The 21,411-nt window shown below is 41.9% G+C and overlaps 1 protein-coding gene across 4 annotated transcripts in view; it reads left to right on the top strand.

Moving 5' to 3' along the window:
- Nucleotides 1-906: 906 nt before the first annotated feature.
- LOC119459510 (uncharacterized) overlaps nucleotides 907-21,411 on the top strand; it is a 47,543-nt gene continuing 27,038 nt past the window's right edge. Inside the window, exons 1-5 of one of the 4 annotated variants that reach the window (XM_049670620.1) lie at nucleotides 907-1,035; nucleotides 3,274-3,343; nucleotides 6,116-6,202; nucleotides 7,676-7,723; nucleotides 8,155-8,190. In XM_049670620.1, the coding sequence (XP_049526577.1) occupies nucleotides 1,033-1,035; nucleotides 3,274-3,343; nucleotides 6,116-6,202; nucleotides 7,676-7,723; nucleotides 8,155-8,190 (244 nt within the window). In that variant the 5' untranslated portion in view covers nucleotides 907-1,032. Of the gene's footprint in view, nucleotides 1,036-1,116; nucleotides 1,169-3,273; nucleotides 3,344-6,115; nucleotides 6,203-7,675; nucleotides 7,724-8,154; nucleotides 8,191-21,411 lie in introns of those variants that run through there. The other 3 variants (XM_049670621.1, XM_049670619.1, XM_049670622.1) reach the window with 3 other exon arrangements.

Here is a 21,411-nt window from a genome sequence, read left to right as displayed (position 1 = left end):
GCGCCACGTATGGACAACGCCGCGAACGAAGACATTGATATGCTCGAGTGTCTTCTGAAACATAAATGCGTTTTTCCGAGTGTGAAAGAAGCCCGCGAATACACGCAGAATTGACGCGCGACTGGCCACCCGAGGCACTTTGCGTGCATTTTCTGGCTTCTTTCACGCTCAGAAAAACACTTTTATGTAGCACGTATTGAGCAACAGAGAGCTGTATCAGTAGTGTTTCATGTGGCTCTACAACTTTCTCATTGGCACTTTGATAATTAGGACAGTACTTCTCGAGTTCGATAATTAATTACAATTACCTAATTAAATTTTAGTAACGAAAAAAATTACTGGCGGCAACTCCACTGTACTGGAAACAATACACACTAGGTTTGCTTCGCGTAACACCGTTCCTCTTTTTTCAAATCGTGCTGCGTGATAGCTGGGACACTCTGTATATCTAAAGCGGATAAAACAAATATATTATATAGTGCTTTGATATAAACCACTAATTTGTTGGTCGAATATTTGCAAAACCTCGTTAACACTGTAACACCGTCACGTTGGCTGCTAATTGTCTTATGCGTCTTCCGACGTCCACTGCATCAGGCTATGAGCACAAAGTGTAGCATTTGCAGGGAATGCTTTCTCACGGCTGGTTCACGTATTCAAGAGCAAGTTATCTTCGATCTGAACGCCAAGCTGCTGGCCGTTCTACCTCTGAGACTCGGTGCCTCAGGGAACAGTATAATATGTAGAAATTAGAAAATCTAGAAAGTGTGGCTAAGCAATTGCACAATGAAAAAAACTATTTTTAGCGTTTGAAACTTGCGCTTTCTTAGGGTGTGGCAGCAGAGAACGAACAATGAATTGTAAGATCGAGCAGCTATGTACAACCAAAAGCAAGCCACACTCCCCTGCTGTACGAATATGTTTAGCTAACACAATAACAAATGTTAAAGCATTAAAACATAGGGCAGACATCTAAAGAGAAATTGTATTGAATTTTATAGCTTATCTTGTGCGCAGCATCGCCCACCTGAGATGGTAAGTGCTAGAAAATAAGCTTCGATTGATAATTAGTAATATTTGAACACGTTAGTGCTACGTGCCGCAAGAAAGCGACGCAAAAGACATAGACAGCAGTGACACACACCTATAAATTAGCGGTCCAACTTATGTACGTGCATTTATTGCTTTCGCCTTTCTGTGTCTTTTAACTTACAGTGGCTGCTGCGTTTTGCAGCCGGCACCAGATCGCCAACAAAAGAGCCTTGGGTAATGCAACTGGGCATTATGGGGTTGTTTGCACTCCAAGAAATTATTTTTCAGTTGTTACTGATGATGTTGTCGAAGCTCATTTAACAATTGCGTTGAATATTAGATTCCGTATGTTTTCCCACACAGACCAATAAATAGCCTCCCACTCGCTTACTTTCAATCTTGGTTCCTAGAGCTGGATGCACAATTCAGTTTGTGAATGCTATAATTTCGTCCCCAAGTGTTATGTTCACTTTGTGCAACAAATAAAGACTGCCTCAAAAAAAAAATAAATAAACATTGTACACTTGAATAGCTGAGCATTCGACCAATGCAATTTACATGTACACATAGTAAATAAAATATTTATCCTGAAATTATCTATCACCCTATTTAGGAATCGTAATACTTATGCAGGTTACCAATATCTAGTTTAGAAACGCTATGCTCCGGCTGCAGTCCTATACAGAATAGCGCCTAAAGCTAGCGCCGGTCTATTGCGTTCCACATGGATGGAGACGGTACCGGTAATTTTCATTGGTGTAACAACGCGTTGTGTGCAGCGCATGTCTGATAAAGTGACTGAATATTAAATAAAGAAAAATAGGATGCCTGAGTAGAGCACTGGCCAAAGCTGCTGGCTGCCCACTTTGTCAAAAGTGGCTAGTTTTACGGTTTAGCCACCAATGCGATTACTCATATGCAGTCGCCTACTTACATATATGTGCATACTTGCCGCCACTGTTGAAAATATTGCACGCAGAAAATCTGGCATATATATATATATATATATATATATATATATATATATATATATATTCAAGATCTTTAATACATTGCGTGGCCTCAAAACCACCATTACCGAATTTCTGAAAACCTGTGACCTATCTTGTGTTTTTAGAGTGACCGTGCCGCAGATAAAACGGAATAAATTACACAGAATAAGACAGCGCCGATTAAGAACTTCCACTTTGGCTCGACACATTTTATTTGCGGAGTACCCCAGAAAAGTATCTTGAACGCTCGTATACTCAATGAACATAATTTTGCCGCGGTATGCATTAATCGAGGGGGTAGACATATACACATTGATGTTTCGAGTATTTTCTTGTTCAAGTTATTCCGTAAAGGAGCATATTAAGCATTTCAAGAACAGCCCGACAGATGCAGAAAAGTGGTCTGTTTCTAATGAATACGGAAATTTTAATTGACAGCAAAACAAAATACCGTGTATTTCTATTGTAAAATAGTTTTGTTCCCTCATGCGCTAGCATGTATATGAACTCCCAGAAAGTTGAATTTGTTGAAATATTATGGAAATTTTGGTTTTTTCTCTTATATGTTCTCGATAATCATATCTTCCAGCCAAAAAAAAATAGCCACAATATTTGATACAGTGGGTTGCGTCAGTAATCAGCAACTCGAGATTTCTTTTGTAGGGCTTATTTAGTTAGGCGGGTACATGGCTGATTTGATTTCATCAGTAAGGAATTCACATTATATCTGAGATGCCATATGAGAGCCTCCCGACTTCTCTAGCCCCTCTGACTTTCTAACGGCCCCCAAATGAAGGTACCGTAACGTTTATATGTTTATTTTATTTCCGTTCCCATTAGCATGCTGCTGCAGGGAGCCGAAATTGCAGTCGGGTATAGCGTTCTGCAGTCACTTAAACCTAATTACCTTGGAAGGCGATAACGAGAAAAATACAGAAGGGACAAAGCAGAATCACTGGTGGCGATAAATGTATTGCAAGAGTAATAACTTTTACTGTTTTGGGTCTCGAAGGAATACGCCAATTATTACTCTTCTGTGTCAGCCAATCACAACGCCAGTTATTGTTTCCTTCTTGTTCAGAAGCACACCTCAGTTTGCGCTTGAGAAATTGTGTTCACCAACTTATTGAATCGGTTGCTTCAGACGTTGCCTTCAAAATATGCTTTTCATGATATCCCTCAATTTCCAAAATAGCCTTGAACGTTCCCTCCCTAATACATTTAATAACTCTATCATGATAATCCGCAGGTGACTATGAAAACTAGCCTGGTTGTGTTCAGCAACATTGCAGTTGTTGCGTTTATCCTTTCTACAACATGCAAGTATATTTTATCTGATACTATTACATAAACACATAGAAAGGTATATAGCATTTTACACGCACATACAAATACTACGCAGAATGAGTAAATAAGTAAAATCCTGTATGAAACCACAACCTCGACCCTATGTTTATGAGTATGCTGTAACTCACATTTAGTTAGAGGCATTTTTAAAAAGAATTTTCGGGTATCAGAATAATTCAGCTTCATTTTTTATTTGGCGGCTAGTTAGAAAATTTATTTCATAGTTTGAAAATGTGGAGACAACACCTCATCGGGCAGTGTGCTTTGTTGTCGCAAGTCTTTGTGCAATGTTTATTTTGAGCTTAGATTATCGTGATTGTACTTCCTTTGCTCAAGTATTCCATTGCGTTATGAAAGTACACACACTTCGCGCTATCCAAAGCTACTACTCGAATATATTTTGCGAGGGCTTCTTCTTTGTGCATTTCACTGACCTAGTTTTCTGCTGCCTTCAAGACATGTTTCATATAGTCTTTGAGCAAAACACTTCAGCGCGACTGTCTGAAATGCCTTTTTGGGGTGGTGGTATGTTCATAAAATAAACTATTAGAAGCATTTTCCTAACGGTCACTGAAATGTATTTTCTTTCATCTAATTTGCCACATGAGCTACGGCTTTAGTAAACGACGCTTCCTAAAGCCACACAAAAAATTATGTGAGGGAAGCTTTCAGAAGAGGATGTCTATCACATCGACAGAATTCAGGTCTATTGTTAGAGGAAACCGCAGAACTCTTACCACTTTCAGTGCAATTGTGAACGTGCGTCATTATTATGCCTAAGCTACCTACATTGCGATGGCGTAGCACATTTATCGCACTCTTAATGGCCGAAAACATGTTAACTGGTACTTGTCAGATCATGAAGGTCAGGGGCTGGTTTCTCTTTCTGTGTGCTGCAGTGACTTCTCGAGCTTAGGTATGCAAGGAATTGTACAGAAGGAACAGTTACTGAGGCGTAGTGGTGTTGCTACTCAGACTTGGGTAGATGGGGCGGCACCATTCGGAAGAAATTTTCCAACGATACAGCAGTAAGCAAAATCGGCTGAATAATCTTATGTCTGCGACCAGAAACGTGGCTACAATTTTCTTGGCTTTGGACACTTATCACACACATGCTTCGCATTGTAAACATTCTGTATAAAGAAAGCGTAGCTGCCTTCGAAACAATATCACATATTTATTTATACTCCTAGAACACTGTAGGCACTGTGGAATTTAATTTAGGCGAGGTGTTGCAGTCCTGTTATTGCGTAAGCGTTTACAAATGTGATATTTTAGTTCTTTGCTTTCAAAACAAACTTCCAAATAATATTGTACAGAAGCATCATGTCAATTTAATATATGTTGCAGGCTGAGGAAAAGAAAAGGGTACTATTCTACCGCTACTAACATATGCGGTAGAAACATGGAGGGTACCAAAGAAGCTCGAGAGCAAGTTAAGGATCACGAACAGAGCAATGGAACGAAATGTGTTCGGCGTAGCGTTAAGAGACAAGAAGAAAGTTGTGTGATTCTGAGAGCAAACGGGGGTAGACCATATTTTAGTTGACATTACGAGGAAAAAAGTGCACCGACGATTACGATACTTTGAGCGCAGCTCAATACGTGTATACATTTCGCGATATATTGGCTTGCGCGGAATCTCTGTCGTGCGGGAAATCGGGAGATCGCGAGAGGCAGCGCGTGGGTGACTCGTGGGCAAGATTCACAGCAGCCGCCGTAGACATGCACCGCTCATGCACCGATTTGTTTTGAGGCCCTCGCAGCATGCCTTATCTATGGCGTCATCTGTGAAAAGATCACGCGCGCAACTCTGGCGCAATGTCGTTGCGATCGTCACCGCAGAAAACGTCTTGCGTGGCACTCCGCTTTCCTCCACACCCTATTCCCGTAATCTCCTCCTCCTCTTTCCTCCTAATGCTTCCGCTACATCCTCCTACCCCACTTCCCTCTTTGCGCTCTCTTCGCTGTCAGCGCCATTCATCTCCCGCTTCATGTTCGTTGTTTCATCTTTCGCTGTGCTCGTTGGCTTGGTTACGCCGAGGTGGGACTGCGCACTAAAAATAGAGGTCGGCCGGCCATGTAATGCATAGGGCACATAATTGGAGGACCATCCGTATTACAGAAGGATTGCCAAGGGAAGGGAAGCGCACTCGATGACGACATAACATTAGGTGTGGTGACGAAATTAGGAAATTTGCAGCCACCACTTGGAATCAGCTAGATTAAGACATGGATATGTGGAAATCGCTGGTAGAGGCTTTCATCCAGGAGTGAATAGAAATGTTGGGGTGGCATAGGTAGGCTGAGAATAAAGCTTTTTGTATATGCTAGATTTGACAAGGTCTAGATATATTATTTTTACAGATGAAATCTATCATGTCAGGGCTTCTTATTGTTTAGACATGATTTTCTGGTATTGTATTTCCTGCTACGTGGACCATCGTAAGTTGCTTGGCCACTGGAATAAAGCATTCGAGAATGAATGATGTGGATGGCCAATCGTAAGTTGCTGGGCCATTGGGATAACACATTCGAGAATGAATAATGGGGATTGTCAAACTGGTATTCTTATTGCGAGAGCAGAAATGTGAGTACATGTGGTCCTGTGAACTTCTTTTGAGCAAATACATTCTTTAAAATGTGTTATGCTCATGTGTGTTATGTGTAACAAACAACATATGTAATATTCTGTAAATACATGTTGAAAAAATAAACCTTTCTTGTGATTTTCTCTTTCCTAGCGGCGAACCCGTGTCCGAGACCAACGTGCTCCCACAATGAACAACTAAATTGTAGAGGGCAGCACGACTTTTGCAACTGTAGATGCAGTAAGATTTTTTAAAACTACAACAAATGACTATAAGTGGTCCATTTTGTATCTGTTCTTTCTTAAATAAAGTGTTGCTTCTGGTCCTTTTTAACACCGAATATTGTTCAACGAATGTTTTTTTCAGCTTGCACTAGCGGCTACAGGAAAAGGAAATAAATATTACAGTGAGCAGATTTGACACCATCAATGTAGTGAAAATCATTATTACACTTCATATGTGTCCAGCCACAGTCAAGTGGGAATCTTGACGAAATATGCTAATGTAGCCCTATTACCTTAGTCTAATCGCGTTCTAACCCAGCGTTTGTTCCTACCAACGTTAAAAAATGATTTCGAAGGGCAGAAAACAATGCATTTATTGCATGCTCTAATAAGAGGTAGTATATACAGGTTGGTAAATATACCTTGAACCAATTTCTAAAATTTGAATGGTCCTGCGTAGACGAATGAGACCAGCATATATTTTTGTTATTCGTTTTCACTACTTCAGGTCATTTGTTCAAGTGGGATCACTTAGCTGATTATAGCAATAATTTCCAATATTTGAGATCTCCCTTTTAGAGCATAATGCGCATGCTAGCAAATACCCAATAAATTGGTGCTGAGGTCGGTAGGTCTGACGTAGTCATTTGTGACGGCGTCTAAAAAAAGCCTGCGAGACCTATATAAATATACGTCAGTGGCCACTGCGCTTCTCCATTACTACGCCCTCAAAATCACTTTCAAACAAAGCCTGCATGCCAAGAGTATATAAAAAACGATGGATCACGGCCTTCTCAGAAGCTTCGTTATAACAGTCGAAATTTGTTATCGTCCTGATTATTAATAAATAGGTGGCTGCCAAACATGGATTCGACGATGGAATTGCTGATTGTGATCTTCGAATGAACTACTGACGGCTCTGAAATCAAAACACGGAAGCTAGCAGTTGCGTGAACTTTTTTCGTATATTGCGGACTTTCTTCAAGGCCAGGAAAAAAGCACGTCATATCAGATAACGGTCAGAAAACATGTCAGTTATTTGTTTCCAAGCCTGTTGCACAACTTTTCATGTATGGTATATGACCTAAAAATAATGCGTAAAATTTTGTAGAGGTAAATGTAACTAATAAGTCAATTGACCGTACATTACGCAATGCTATCAGTAATTTAGGACGGTTAAAAACAAAATTCTGTTTCTCTCATTCAATTAAGATAACATCTTAAAGTTTAGTTCAGGTTACATTCGACACCTGGTATATCTTTGGTAAACACCATGTTTGCTTCATTTTCACTGAATATGCGCCACTTTTTAATACCCTGTTCTTTTTTAATAGTGGTCCCATTGTTCTTGCATAATTAAAAACGGATAGAAACTATGCTGACTGTACGGCGAGTGTCAGCACTGCTATTGACTGATAACAGGTGATCTGTTCAGGAAGGTTTGATTTTGTAAGCTATGTTTATGCACGAGGTACTTGTCGAATTTCAGGTGAACCTGCACCGCAGCCTCTACCATGCACCTTTGGAACAGGCATTAGTAAGTTATTTAGAAATGTTGTATTACTCCATATCAAGTGCTTAATAAATCACTTTTCGTACACTAATCCTCAAATCTCTAAGGACTCACAAAAAAAGATGTCTAAATGAAAAGAAGCCATTTGTCAATGCATGAAAACTAAGAAGCTTACCGAAATGTGGCATGGGTACTTTCATTCAAAAACTAAGATAACATTATCCTATATTAGGTGCGATTCACGGATATAACTGATAAAAAAGAGATGATATTCGCCCTTTCTAGATTCAAAAAAACTTAGCAATCTCGAATTTCGAATCTCACGGGCAAACAGTGAGAATCCAAATATTTCCGCAATGGGGCCAGTCAGTGCTGTCGAATGCGATTTTGTATTCATTCCTCTAAACAAAACTTCTGCCAACTACCTTTAACGACATTATTCTTTTTTACCCCAGCTGATGAAACCGAACCTGCTGATACAGAATTCCCGGGTAAGTCGTACGTATTACAAGGTGTCTTACAAGGGTTTTTCAGACAGAGCATGTTAAACAGAAATGTGCACGTGAGCAATGGCTGTCATAGAGTTCGGCGTCCAGCAGTGTCATGCTGGATTTTTTTTTTTTTGTTGATGCTTCTGATTTTTCGCTGAAATTGGACAAAAAGTTATAGCTGAAGCATGCATTATTTGTTACAGTAAATTGCTACGCAGAAGTAATCAGGCTGAAAACAGAAAAATACACGTATATTTAGAGCCCTATAACTTCATTAGAACCAGAACATGATGAGCGCAACGCAGTGATCCTAGGTTTTAAATTATGGCAACCAGCACGTGAAAGAAGACACAAGATAAAGGAGCACGTGTACTAGCGCGTCTCCTTGTTGCTTTTGTATGTGTGCACATTTTACCCGCTATAATGCAGAAACAACTTGCCCAAAGCGCGAGGTACTTAATGGGAATTAAGGTGCGGAAGCTGCTGTGTACAAGAGTCCGTGAAAGAGTCCTCCAGTGTATTTATAACTACATGGCGTTTCTTGTGGATTACCCAAAGCAAGGCGCGCAGAATATTGTTGTTGATATATTCGAATACATTCAGTAAATATTTAGGAGATGAAAAAAAAACATAACTGGGCAGCTTCGAGACCCTGGAGTTTTGCGCAAAGACGTCAACAAAGTAATTAGCAAAATTGCAGTGAGTAGTGATTTCATCCAGGTGAGAGACAGAATTTTATTGCGAATTATTCTTTGCGAAATTCGGACGCTTCCAGTGCATCTATTTAGATATCTAGCTTCTTACGTCCTAATGTCGCCGTGGTCATTTATTCCACGAGGTAGATATCAGAACAGGCATTTGGGCGTGACATGTAAAGATATTTAGCATGAATGACATGTCATGACATCAATGACATGACATATTTGCCATGACGTGTATGTCATGGCATAAATGGTATGAAAGACATTATACCATGGTGGATCATTTGTTTAACTCGATGTATATGTGGATATAAATGACTTGATTTACGTGTATAAACTGATATAAATGAAAAGTCCTAAATGTCCTCAAATGAATGACATACCTGTCACGACACGAACACCACGAATTGATCGACACCTTATATACGTCATATCTCTAAGATAAGGAGAAGAAATTCATTAGAATGCCGCCATTTATATTGTTCTCATATTATACAAGCATGACTTGTCACACATATACTGATACATAACCCGTCACAGATGCGACCAAGACACCTTCACCTCACGTAATTTATGTAATTCATGACAATCACGTCATGACATTCATTCATGTTATTCATGTGATGCGTGTCATGCCATTTGATTCATGCCATGGATATTCTGATCCATAACTTAATAAATAATGGACGTGACATGAATGACAATCGTGTCATGACATAGATGACATAATATGACATGTAATGACATGGATGTGATGCGTGAGCTGACATGACAATATTGAAATAAATGAAAAGACAAGGTTTTCTTTAACTGGATTGATTCTAGATACGCGTGTCATAAGATGCATGCGTGATATGAATGACATACTCTGACATGCATGTGACATAATTGGTGTGATTGCAACGAATGGATATCATGACAGGTCTGCATCTCAAGCCATGGCATGCATGACAAAAATTAAACGAAGATGTGACATGCATGTGTACGTGCAATGCATGTCGTTGCTAACATGACAAGAATTTGTGCTTACACAGTGGACCAAGTTGCTGACTAACTCGGGCCGATGTTTATGTGGCCGTGCTTATGATGCCATGATGGTCGCTGCATCGCCATTCCAGATTCATAAGCGTGCCAGGTGGCACGTGCAAGAAGATTCTGGCGTCTCGTTGGCAGAACACAGGGTGGCGGTTGCATCTGTTCAAACAGCGATAGAAAAGCAAGTTTCCCATGAGCTTTGATATCCGAAAGCCGTAAAGCAAAGCGCTGCCTCCTCGTTCCTTCAGAAGCTCGTGTCAGGCTTTCACGACCCTTCTCGTCGTTATCAGTCCTGCTCTTTCCTGGTGCAGGCAGCCTCCAAGTACAACGCTGCGTAAAATTTCACTACGGCAGCGTCATCACTGCCTGGACAAAGCAAACAGTGCACCGTGCTTCTCCTGTGAATGATCATAAAGAGACACATGCTTGGGGTTGCGCTACAGTTTCGCCGCCAAGTCACCCGCTTGGGTCCTCCACCTAATACCGCGTGCATTCGTCAGTGAGCATTTAGCTTATGCATTTGCTCCCCATTTCGCACATCCATGCCGCTCGTTCACATGAATTCGATCGTTTGAACAAGTCATGCAGTCTTCGTTGCCATGGTCGTCGTATTGCTGCCGTCGTCACAAACATGCGCTAGTGCGTTAATTATAGTTCAAGGTACTTGCGTCACACACACAAATGCTAATTTTACGGAAACACATTTGTCAACCTTGTAACGCTTCGAGGTACGCCACAGAGGGCTTGCATAGCCAGCTGCCTGCAAAAGATTGCACATGACAAATATTCCCACAATACGTGGGGTCTGTACAATTTTTCGATTAGCAAATAATTTCTAAGCAATTCACAAAGAACGAGAACATAGAAACATCGAGACCGGGTCAAATTACCGTTACTCTGAAAATTATTGAGGCAACAGACCATAGCACATATTCGGTTTCATTATAACTGAACATTGAATAAATAGAGAATGAATAAATCATGTAATTAGTAAGGAGACCCGGAATAGACATGACGAGAATGCGCACAGTGAAACAATGTCCAGTTAATAAATTGTATTGTCTGATGCTACTGAACTTAGCTATTTAATTAGGATTGACATGGAGAGTGGAGAACGTATGTGTAATACAGCTGCTGAATTGTCTACTCATAGTTGAACCATGCTCATTCTGCTTTAATCATTAGGAGCCGCAATATTTGGGAGGTAGTGCGCTATATTTACGGTTTTCTGATGCCTACAGTGGCAGTTTCGCAACCTTATCAGCTTGTAATGTCAATGCGCATGTTAAACGCGTAGAAGCGCTTGTATTTTTCCTGGTCTTCTTTTGTGCGTAGTCCTTTTCCGCATTAATTAACCCATTTAGGCCCAAATTATTTCTGTTCAATGTAAAAAAAAAATTGGCCTTTACAATTTGAGATGTTCTTGATCAGGGTAGAAAAAAAATGAACAAATCTGTGCTCACACTTTTCAATCAAAACTTATTTAATGACTCCAAATGGAATCAGTGGGACTTGGTGGACTTGAAGTGCGTTGTTTCAAGCAATACCTGAAAAGTCTATTTTAGATAAAACTCTTTGAAGCAATTCTTTTCTTTGTTGAGGCAGAGATGTGTGCCACACTTCTCGCGTCGAATGCGGGAGTAAAAGCACATTCTTCTCTATTTTTTCTAGTTTGCGCGATGACTTTATTTTCGTCGGACGAATCAATGTCTCCTCGAGGGATCAGCACAAGCTTCTGGACTTCTTTCTTTTAAAGCGAAGCTTTGTACCTCTACCAGACAAGGGTTCTGTCGTGTCCGTCGTTGTAAGCGAAAAACGATCCCGACGAACCGCTAACAATTGCAGGTATAGCAGTATAGCTTACTTGAATTCAGGCATTAAGCGTACAACTAAGCACTCGTTTTCGCAAGAAAAACCACAAAAACAAGCTTCAAAGTGATGAGCTAACATGATGGATGATAAGGGCTGCGGGCAAACAACGGAAACAGGCTCGGCGCGGTCCCTAAGATTAGATTGCCGCTGTTGCAAAGCTTATGCAGCTGCTTGAAAGAGGGTTGACGTTATTCGAAACCCTTCCAGCCTAGTAACTGCTTGGGTTTCACGGTGTGATGCTTGGGTTATGATCGGTGTGATATACAACACTAGACTACCCCACTATGGGGTAGTCTAGTGTTGTATATCACACCGATCATAAAGCAGTAGTGAACATTGTTGTGAAGTAAGTAATAATAAAGGCGTGGTTAAAGTTACGTTGTAGTGTGTGAAATATCAAGTGCGCCGCAGTCACCGTGAGGGTGGCGCAAAAAGCTTCGCTTTCCAACCACCTTCACAGGGTGGATTGGCGGGCAATTTTTTTCCCATAAAACTAGCATGTGCTAATTGTTGCCATCTCTCCTGAAAAAAAAATGTTTCCGTATTACGAAGAGATTTCCACAAAAACGTTTATCTACACGGCATAAACTCATATCAAGAGCATAAAATCACAAAAAGCAGAGCAAGGCTCCACCAACAGTACAGGCTCCTCACGCGATAATGATCCATCAGGTAACACGCGCCCAAAACATGGCCAAGTACGGCATGAAAACGCCATTTGAGCGCGGACAAACACGCGCTTTAGTCAGTGAGGTAACGTTAATCGAAAATGTATCGCGTGAGTAGTCGGGGCCGCTACGTCCCAATGATTCCATTTGGAATCATCAAGATTCGCAAAGTTCTCCGGTACCCGCAAATACTTTTCCCCGAATAAATTTACTGCGAAGGGATAGCATAAAACCTAATAGTCAAAGTCCCAATGTTCGAGAGAAAAATAAAACAATTGTCATAGCTCTGCACGGTGAAAAAGAAGAGAGGATCTCAGCGAATGGTGGGAACAGTGCAAGCGTTTCTTTTATTTTTTCGTTGAGAGGTGGCAGCACTTCCTTGAGTCTACCAGCTTGCCAGCATATGTAGAGCAAGGGCTAAATATGAGTTGTAGCTTAAGAACAACCTTTTTTTTTAATCCGGGGTTGCCCACTGAGCTACTAAATTGATGATACCTTTTGGAATCACTGGGCCTTATAGAGTTAAACTAATCAGGAATGCACGACCAACTAGCCTAACAATTAATTCGTGCAAACTTGCAAATCCATGCAGATACGTCCCTTCGTCAAGCTCTAGGCGTCCTGTTTTTGCAAGAGGCAGATCTGGCAATAACACGTCTGCGTAAACTATAAGAAGTCAATTAGAGCTCACAGTGGGCACCTGGTAGATTTGGGTTCCTGGCAGTCTACTTTTTCACTAAGGCTTCTGGGCACTGGCAGTATGGCAACGCCGACTCACCGCATACTGCCATTGCAGGGAATAGATTTTTAAGAACACCTAAAAATCTACAGTATTGACGATAAAAAATATAAGTAAAATGCAGTTATCGTCCCACTTTCGCAACACACTATTGCGCGTTTTGTATTTGAATGTAAAGCACATGCGACATTTTCCTGCACAGGTGAGCATTTCAGAAGTGTCAACAAACAACTTTCACGAAAAAAATGAACAAAAAAGTTTTATCTACAGAGTTACATGACTGTTTCCCTCTTCTTTTAAAGGAATGGTGTCCTGCCCAAAAATTAGTTGCGCCTGCGGAGAAAAGGCCACCTGATTAAATAAAGGAAGCTCCTGTGCATGTACATGTGGTAAGTGCTACAAGAATTTCCAATTTACACTTATTTCCTTCAAAAATATATTTATGGCTTAGCTACCTAGTTATTTCATTGGTCGGTAAGTATTTTTCATTCGTCGGTATTGTTGTAAATGGATGCTCTATATCCACCTGCGTGTCGTCATGTTATAGAAACTGCTCAGCGATTTGATCGCTTAATAAAAACGTGCCTAATTCAGCTGAATGGGGCCCAGCGTGCACCACAATGCGGTGGTATTGCAGTGAAATACCAGAAGCGCAAATGTGGTCCCGTTTACACGCAATGTTTTATCTCTCATTCAAACCCTGTATATTAAAATTTGCATTTTCAACGTTCTCTCGTGAAATCTGTATACATAAATATACACTGTAAACTGAAATAAGCCGAAAAGGGTATTCTAAGGGCTGCAACCTCCCTTGGGACTACGTGCCTGAAAACCGTGCTCCCTTACAGTGGTGTAGAAATGGTTAGCGTCCTCCATATTGCTCCCTCGCAAAATGGGGAGGAAATAAGGAGGGAGAGCCTCAATTTTACATCGTTTTTAAAAGGGAGTTTCCAAGAGACAAACCTCCCTTTAGCATAAACGGAGTTCTATTTCTTATTCACTGTATTATTTTATTTTATTTTACACATGCGTTGGAAGTAAACGAGCAATGAGAGATGCATTGTTCAAAATTTTCCCTTTTTACTGCGAAATTATACATTTCTAGAGTGCCAATTAAGTTCTTCAAAGTGATACAATAGTCGATTTGTTCGTCTCGCCGACTACAATGCCCTGTCGCACTGCAAGATCGGCCCCGACATCTGAATTTGGAAGCAGACCATGCAGGATTTCGATGGCTTCGGCCCAGAGTGTCCTCGCGTCTGTTCGTATCAACTAAAAGTGAAACTGAAGCCAAAGTCCGCGAAGCGCCACCAGTTGGTTCTTTATTCTATGGCGCCACTGTCGTCGGCGCTGGTGATGACGCCCGTACATCTTGCTCTTCGTAGTTGCGCGTGCGTCGGTATGTGTGTTTACGAGTAGCATTTGGGCGGCCATCGGCCTTTATACCACACAAAAGAATTACGTGCACCGGTGCGCAAAACGGCGGTGATCGGCCGCCGCGAAGCCATCGCCTTTTCGTTATCTGTGGTTCTCCGCACGGACGCGTGCTCGGGGCCTTCCCCGCTGTGCCACGATATGCTAGCGGCTAGCTAGTGAATCCTCGCCCACAGTCGTGCCGAAGTCGCACTCGTACGGCGTCGACTGAACGGATTACCACTTGTCTTCTGTTTTACGAGGCTTTTTTAGCTGCGGTGGTGAGTGTTCGCGGACGGCGCGGAGCCAATGGGCGCTACGCGCGTAATGCTCAAGCTTTTCTTTTCTCAGGCAGATTCTAAGAAAAAGAACTAGCTGCCGCGCAGATGTAAGAAGTGCAGCTATTTGTGGTGACAGCTAGCTTCTTAATAAGTGAGTGAATGAATGAGCGAGTGTGTGTGTGTGTGTGTGTGTGCGCGCGCGCGCGCGCGCTCATGTGTGTCAGGCTTCGAAGTATTTTAGTGACATGTTCATGTGTACATGTCTTGTGAATGCGTACTCGGACATCAGTTAGGTTTCACTGCATTAAAAGAAACCACCTAACTAATGTCAATTTGTTTATTGTTTCTAGTCCTTAGTGCTATCAGCTGGCAAGTTATACCTGGAACTAGAAATGAACCACATGCCATTTGATTCACTCAGTTTCGATCCAAATAATGCACACTGGTGGAAGGCATGCATGATTAGTGCATATGTTCAACATTGTGTTGCATGCAGAGGGACATGTGAATGTACATTAATACACTATGCAGTAACTTGTTCTGAATTGCACTTTTAAAAATAAATAGGAATTTCAATGAACGACCACATGTGTTTTTATTTCTTTTTTTCTTTTTAACTCAATGAGCTGTGCCCTACCTTAGGAGATTTTTTGCTTCCACATGGTCGAGGGGTGTGGCTTTCATTGTATTACTTTGAAGCTTCTACATTCGGTGTGCTTGTGACACTTGGGACAATTTCTAAAAACGAGTATGTGTCAGATGAACGCGAATTCTTGCAAAATGTGGCACACATATTGCTGTATTTGTCTTTGAAAAGTTATTCAGAAAAGCAGCTTTTATAGCTTCAGTAACTCATTGGTTGTGGCCGCTTCAGCTGACCCTTTCTGAGCTTGACCATCAATTTCATAGTAGCAGCTTTCAAAAGCTCTGGTATTGAGTGCTTATACTGCTTATATTCAGATATGTTCATGCCATACAAGTCTATATTACTCAAAGTAAAACATCCAGAGGCCGCATTGTTAAGACAGGGACCTGAGCATCAAGAAAAAATGCGATAAGAAAGGCAGCAAGAACAAGTACTCACAAGCAAATGTTTGTTGTCAAGGGGGATGCAACAATAATACAGCCCATTCAGGGGATGCACGGAAACCAGATAATAGCCACAGAAACAAAGCATACTCATATGCATGTCCCAGGCATCTTAATCACAAATGACATTTAACTCCAGTGTATGCATAATGAAGCCTTGCCAATTGTGCCGTTTTACTTGTGCTACTGCCCACTACTGCTGTGTGCCTGAATGGTGGTTCACATTTGCAGGCGGCAATAGGTGTAGCGACATCCATCATTCGTGCATCACTCATTCTGTACAATACACACCTGGAGCCACAATATAGCTTTCTAACAATTCTAGGCAATTAACTTGAAAGAGGCATTTTCAACCGTACCAGACTAGACCAGCATTGCCTTGCAGCATGCTTGTCAGTAGCATAGCCAGGAGGGGCACACTTGGAACGTAACCCCTAGCCCCCGAACTCGAAATTTCTGTGTGTGTGGCATAGAACGACGTGCAGACATGCTCGCTGGCCCCCTCACACATCCCTTGCACAAGGTCAAATACATCACCCTCCCCCAAACACTCACGCGTGCGCACACACACACCACCAAAAAGTTCCTGGCTACTGCACTGATGTTTGTTACATAAGGGAGAATTGCAGATCCTTTGTCTCAATATTCAGCAGCTCAGAACAGGATCAAAGTAACTAGGCAAAATAAAGAAGAGACCAATGTCAACCCTCCACCTGATAAGAAGGATTGCTCCTAAATGTGGAGGAGCATGTACTGAGCATGCTTTTTAATTTAATCATGATTAGCCTTGCTAACAAATTAGAAGTGGAAAACATCACTCGTACAATCTATGCAGACGACATCACGATCTGGTCCGTTTGTGGCAATGACGGACAGATCGAGACAGCGCTGCAGGAAGCTATCAACACAGTGGAGGAACATCTGGCTGACACCAGGCTCAGATGCTCACCAAAGTTATTACTATATCGACCCACGCTCAAGGGGAGACCACTGAAGGGCTGCGCCAGAGAGAGGGAGTATGATCAAATCAAGCTCGGCACGAATAACGGAGGCACTATCCCTATTGTCGATCACATTAGAGTCCTCGGCATGCTGATAAAAAACATGGGGTTAACGGACAGACCGTTAAAAAACATGCATAAGACTACAAACGCAGTTAGACTGCTTAAACGAGTCACTCACAAGAGGAGTGGCATGAGGGAAGACAGCCTCATCAGGTTGATCCACTACTTCGTCATGTGCCACATTGTATATGTAGCAGCTATGCACAACTGGTACAGGTGCGAGAGGAATAAGATCAATATAATCATCCGTAGGTTATACAAGATTGCACACGGACTGCCCGAATCCACCAGCACCGAGAAACTACTGCAGCTTGGGTTACACAATACCCTAAATGAGGTGGCAGAAGCACAGAGGATCTCGACCTCGAAAGGCTCACCACCACTAGCACAGGAAGACACATTTTGCAAACGCTAAACAATGCGTACCACCGTCAACACGGCGACAAAGTCAATATGCCAAGAGAGATACGAGACAAGATCCAAGTAGCCCCGATACCAAGGAGCATGCATACATCTTACAACCAGGGACACAGAAAGGCCAGGGCCATAACACTACTATGGAAATATCACAACAACAAAGAAGCAAGATTCACAGACGCAGCTGGCTACCTGGATGACCGACGATTCGCAGCGGCAGTCAACACCGACGGTAAAGCTACACACACAGCCACTATCAACACGAAACAACCCGAAATGGCCGAGGAAGTGGCTATTGCACTTGCCATGTCTGACATAGAAACCCAAGTTATCCTGAGCGACTCGCGCACAGCTGTCCAAAATTACGCCAAGGGAAGAATTTCGCCGGAAGCTTTCCGGATTCTCCAAAGCAGAACTCAAGCTCGGAAGACCCCTATCACTGTGATCTGGTTCCCCGGCCACATGGGCGCAGTCTGTCCTAAACTTGCCAACCTTAACGAGACAGCAAACTCCGCTGCACGAGACATAATTGACCGTTACAGAACAGCTCTCGCGCTTGACGCAGACAAGGACAGGCTAACGAGCTACAATGAAATAACTAAGGCCTTCTATCTGGCACGACAAAGTTTCACTCCGCCTAACAACAAGTTATGCAGAGCCCAAGCTACCACCTGGCAGCAGCTACAGACTGATATTTATCCAAACCCGCTAGCGTGTCATAGATTCTACCCTGAGATCTATCCCGACAGCACCGCAAGGTCTGCGGCATAGAACCTGCTACATTAAAACCCATGCTCTGGGAATGTGAGGCAAAGACTAAAGGCATTAATCCCAATATCCTCTCGGCGAGATGGGCTAATGCCCTGCACACCTCTGAGCTCGCTGACCAAATCTAGGCCATGCCTGCCCGCGAAGCGGTGACTAGGCAAGGCCTGGACGTCCTGACAGAGACCTGAGCCCGGGCCATCAATCTGCAGGACACTTAATAAAAGTTTTTACCAACCAACTAATGTACTGAGGTAGCCGGTAACACTGTTTGGTCTGTACTCCAGCCAGGCATTATTTATCAGGCTCAGTTTTACTGGCTCTCACTGAAGCAGCGGGACCGGATAGAGATCATTATTCAGAATGTGATAAGGGCAATAGCTGCTCTCCATCACATTACCCTGCTGTTCACTAAAGAACATGCCCAGCTGAACACCATAGCAGCATCAGCAATTGAATGTGAATGAGTATGTGAATTAAAGAGGCCGCATGTTGCAGTTGCTTCTGAACCCTTTGACTATTTCCCCAACACATCACTATTGCTGTGCCTCAAGTAGAATAACTGCCCTCTGCAAATGCACTTGCATGACAGATATCAAACTGCTTGGCTACAAGAAGAGACCAAAGGCCATGGTACTGCTGTACACAGATGTTCCTCTGGACAATATATCTTGTACAGACATTGCTATTACAGGAAACAGAAGCATGATATTGGTCAGCCTTATGCATTTCCCTCTTTATGAAAATAAGGAATGTGCGATGGATGTCTGCAACTCTACTTGAGCTCCATATCATACATGACAAGAGTGTGTTGAACAAGGCTGGTACATGGTACAGCCATACATGACGCCAATGAGGCAGCCTCATTTTTATCAAACATCGCCCACATACAGACATACACCATTTCCACTAAACAGCTGAAGCAAGTCAGTAAAGCCACTTTACTTTGTCAGAAGATAAGCAAGCTTCATGGTAACTCACTTTCTAATGTTTGCCTACACTAGGTACAAGGACACAGCCCTGGCCCTGTCAATGCCATGTCAGATAAAAAAGCACACAACAACATGAACACGTATCCGCCCACACCTCTTGTGCCACACTCAGTTACTATCTTCCTACCCCCCAAAAAATTTGCTCTGGCGAGACACACTTGCGTGTACGCTCAAATTTGGCAGCCCTAGCTGCATCAGTTTTGCCAGCATTGTCAGGGACACAGTATCCTTAACTGCAATTCACAATCAGGAAATATGTAACTTTAACAATGTGAGCACAGGCATTTTGACGCACTGACAATGAATGTAAAGAAATGTAATTGCTGCTTGAACGAAGCTAGAGAGCAGTTGTCTGCAGTTGTAGTGAGTCAGTGTAGTTTCATGTAATACTGTTTCACAGCCAGTCTGTGCAAAGCATCATTATGGGCAGGAAATTATAGACATAATTGTGCTATTCACTTGCTCTGAACGTGACATTCAATAAAGCATTGTGTGTAAAAAAAGCAAATGTTCTTTCAAATGAAGCATCTTTCAGTGAGTAGCATTTTGCCTTTTGAGATTTTTTAGCGTCCATGGTGGAGAGAATAAATTGCCAATGTATCTGTACAAGGCATGCTTCTGAAGGTGCACATGGTTACGAAGCTAGATATTTTGAAACCAAGTACAGTGTTACTCCACTCTTGGAAAGGTGATTGAGAAGAGCTCGCTAACTCCATTGACTAATTTATCAAAGATGATTGCAATGGTTGATTCCCCAGTGACCAGATTAAGTAAATCTGGTATTGTTAGTCGACTGCTTACTGTCGGTGATATACACAGCATATACCAGTCTTGGAGCTCAACTTTCAAGAACCAAGAGACATGTCATGGGTCACTTAATCATGGAATTTCTCAAACACCTGGTTTTGTCACATTAACAGTGTAACAACAACCATTTCACCATCAGTACGGCTCTGAAAAAGTGGTAGTGTCATGTCATGTCCTCCAAAATGCCTGGCCTGTGGCATTCTTTGTTCAGCCGACCATTCAGGCCTCCCCACCAGCTAAATCGTCGATCCCACCTCCATTATTACCTCCATGCTAGGCTACCAGCTTATTATAGCTTTTTTCAAACAAACTATTAATTTGTTTTCTTTTTGTTTGTTGCTGTTATTTTGACCACCTGTCCAAATTTTCTTAAAGGCCATATTGTTTTGATGAATATGGCCTCCAATGTTTAACATGACTTGTAATATTCTGTGTAATCCAGCATGACTACCTGTAAATAAGAAAGAAATATAGAACAAGCACTGGATTTGGGCAGATGCATATGCAATGGCTGTATGTGCAACAGTCACCTACGAAGGTTGAAAATTGGGTTGCTCAAATTGAATATTCTCAGTTCGAAAGCAGCACTGAGTGTGTTTGTATGCCTCTCACTCATCCCGTATATGTAAATGTATGTTGCCTAACTAACTTGCTTTCAGACTTTAGTGCAATAATTAATATGTCGTCTCATGCTGTTTCAGTTAAGACAATGAATAGAACCATTATTAAAATGAGCAAATAAATTAGAGAGAACTAATGCAGTGTTTAATTTGTGTTAAGTGTGGCATGATCTTACAAAAGAACAGAATTCATACTCGTTTCAATGTTCTGCTCTATGCCTTTCATTTACCTCTCTCTCGGAAAATAATTAGCGGGGCATGACATGAGCATTGCTCGTTTATAGTGGAGACATCAATAGGTTTCAGGCAGAGCCAACTCCTGTCCCTTAGGCACATGTTTTGATATTGTGAAAACTGTTCCTGTCATACCAAAGCCAAGGCACATTGGGCCCTCATGGTATTGAAGCTTGCTCAACAATTAGAATAGATGATAAATTTTCTGGATTTTGTCATGTGCCATCTGCCTTCTCTCAATCATGGTATGAAAGGTAGGTCCTGCTGGTGCGATGCAGCTATCTTATTAAAAAATCTTATAATTTGCATGTTTCTTCTCTTGGCCACTGAAGTGAATCACCCAATCAGAACACAAACAGTTTCCTTCTTAGGTGCACTCTTGAAAACAAAGGATTGGAGACACATGCATGCAACATGGTAGTGATTCTCATACACACTTGTGCTCGACACTTTATCCAGTTAGGGTTGCACATATATCTTTTTGCCACCATGCTATTTACGCGAATCCTCATAAGCTTGTTGTG

This window comes from Dermacentor silvarum, chromosome 7 (genome assembly GCF_013339745.2).
Source record: "Dermacentor silvarum isolate Dsil-2018 chromosome 7, BIME_Dsil_1.4, whole genome shotgun sequence".
In the NCBI taxonomy this organism is placed as follows: domain Eukaryota; kingdom Metazoa; phylum Arthropoda; class Arachnida; order Ixodida; family Ixodidae; genus Dermacentor; species Dermacentor silvarum.
The sequence above is the reverse complement of the archived record's forward strand: the minus strand, read 5'-3'. Positions and strand labels throughout refer to the sequence as shown.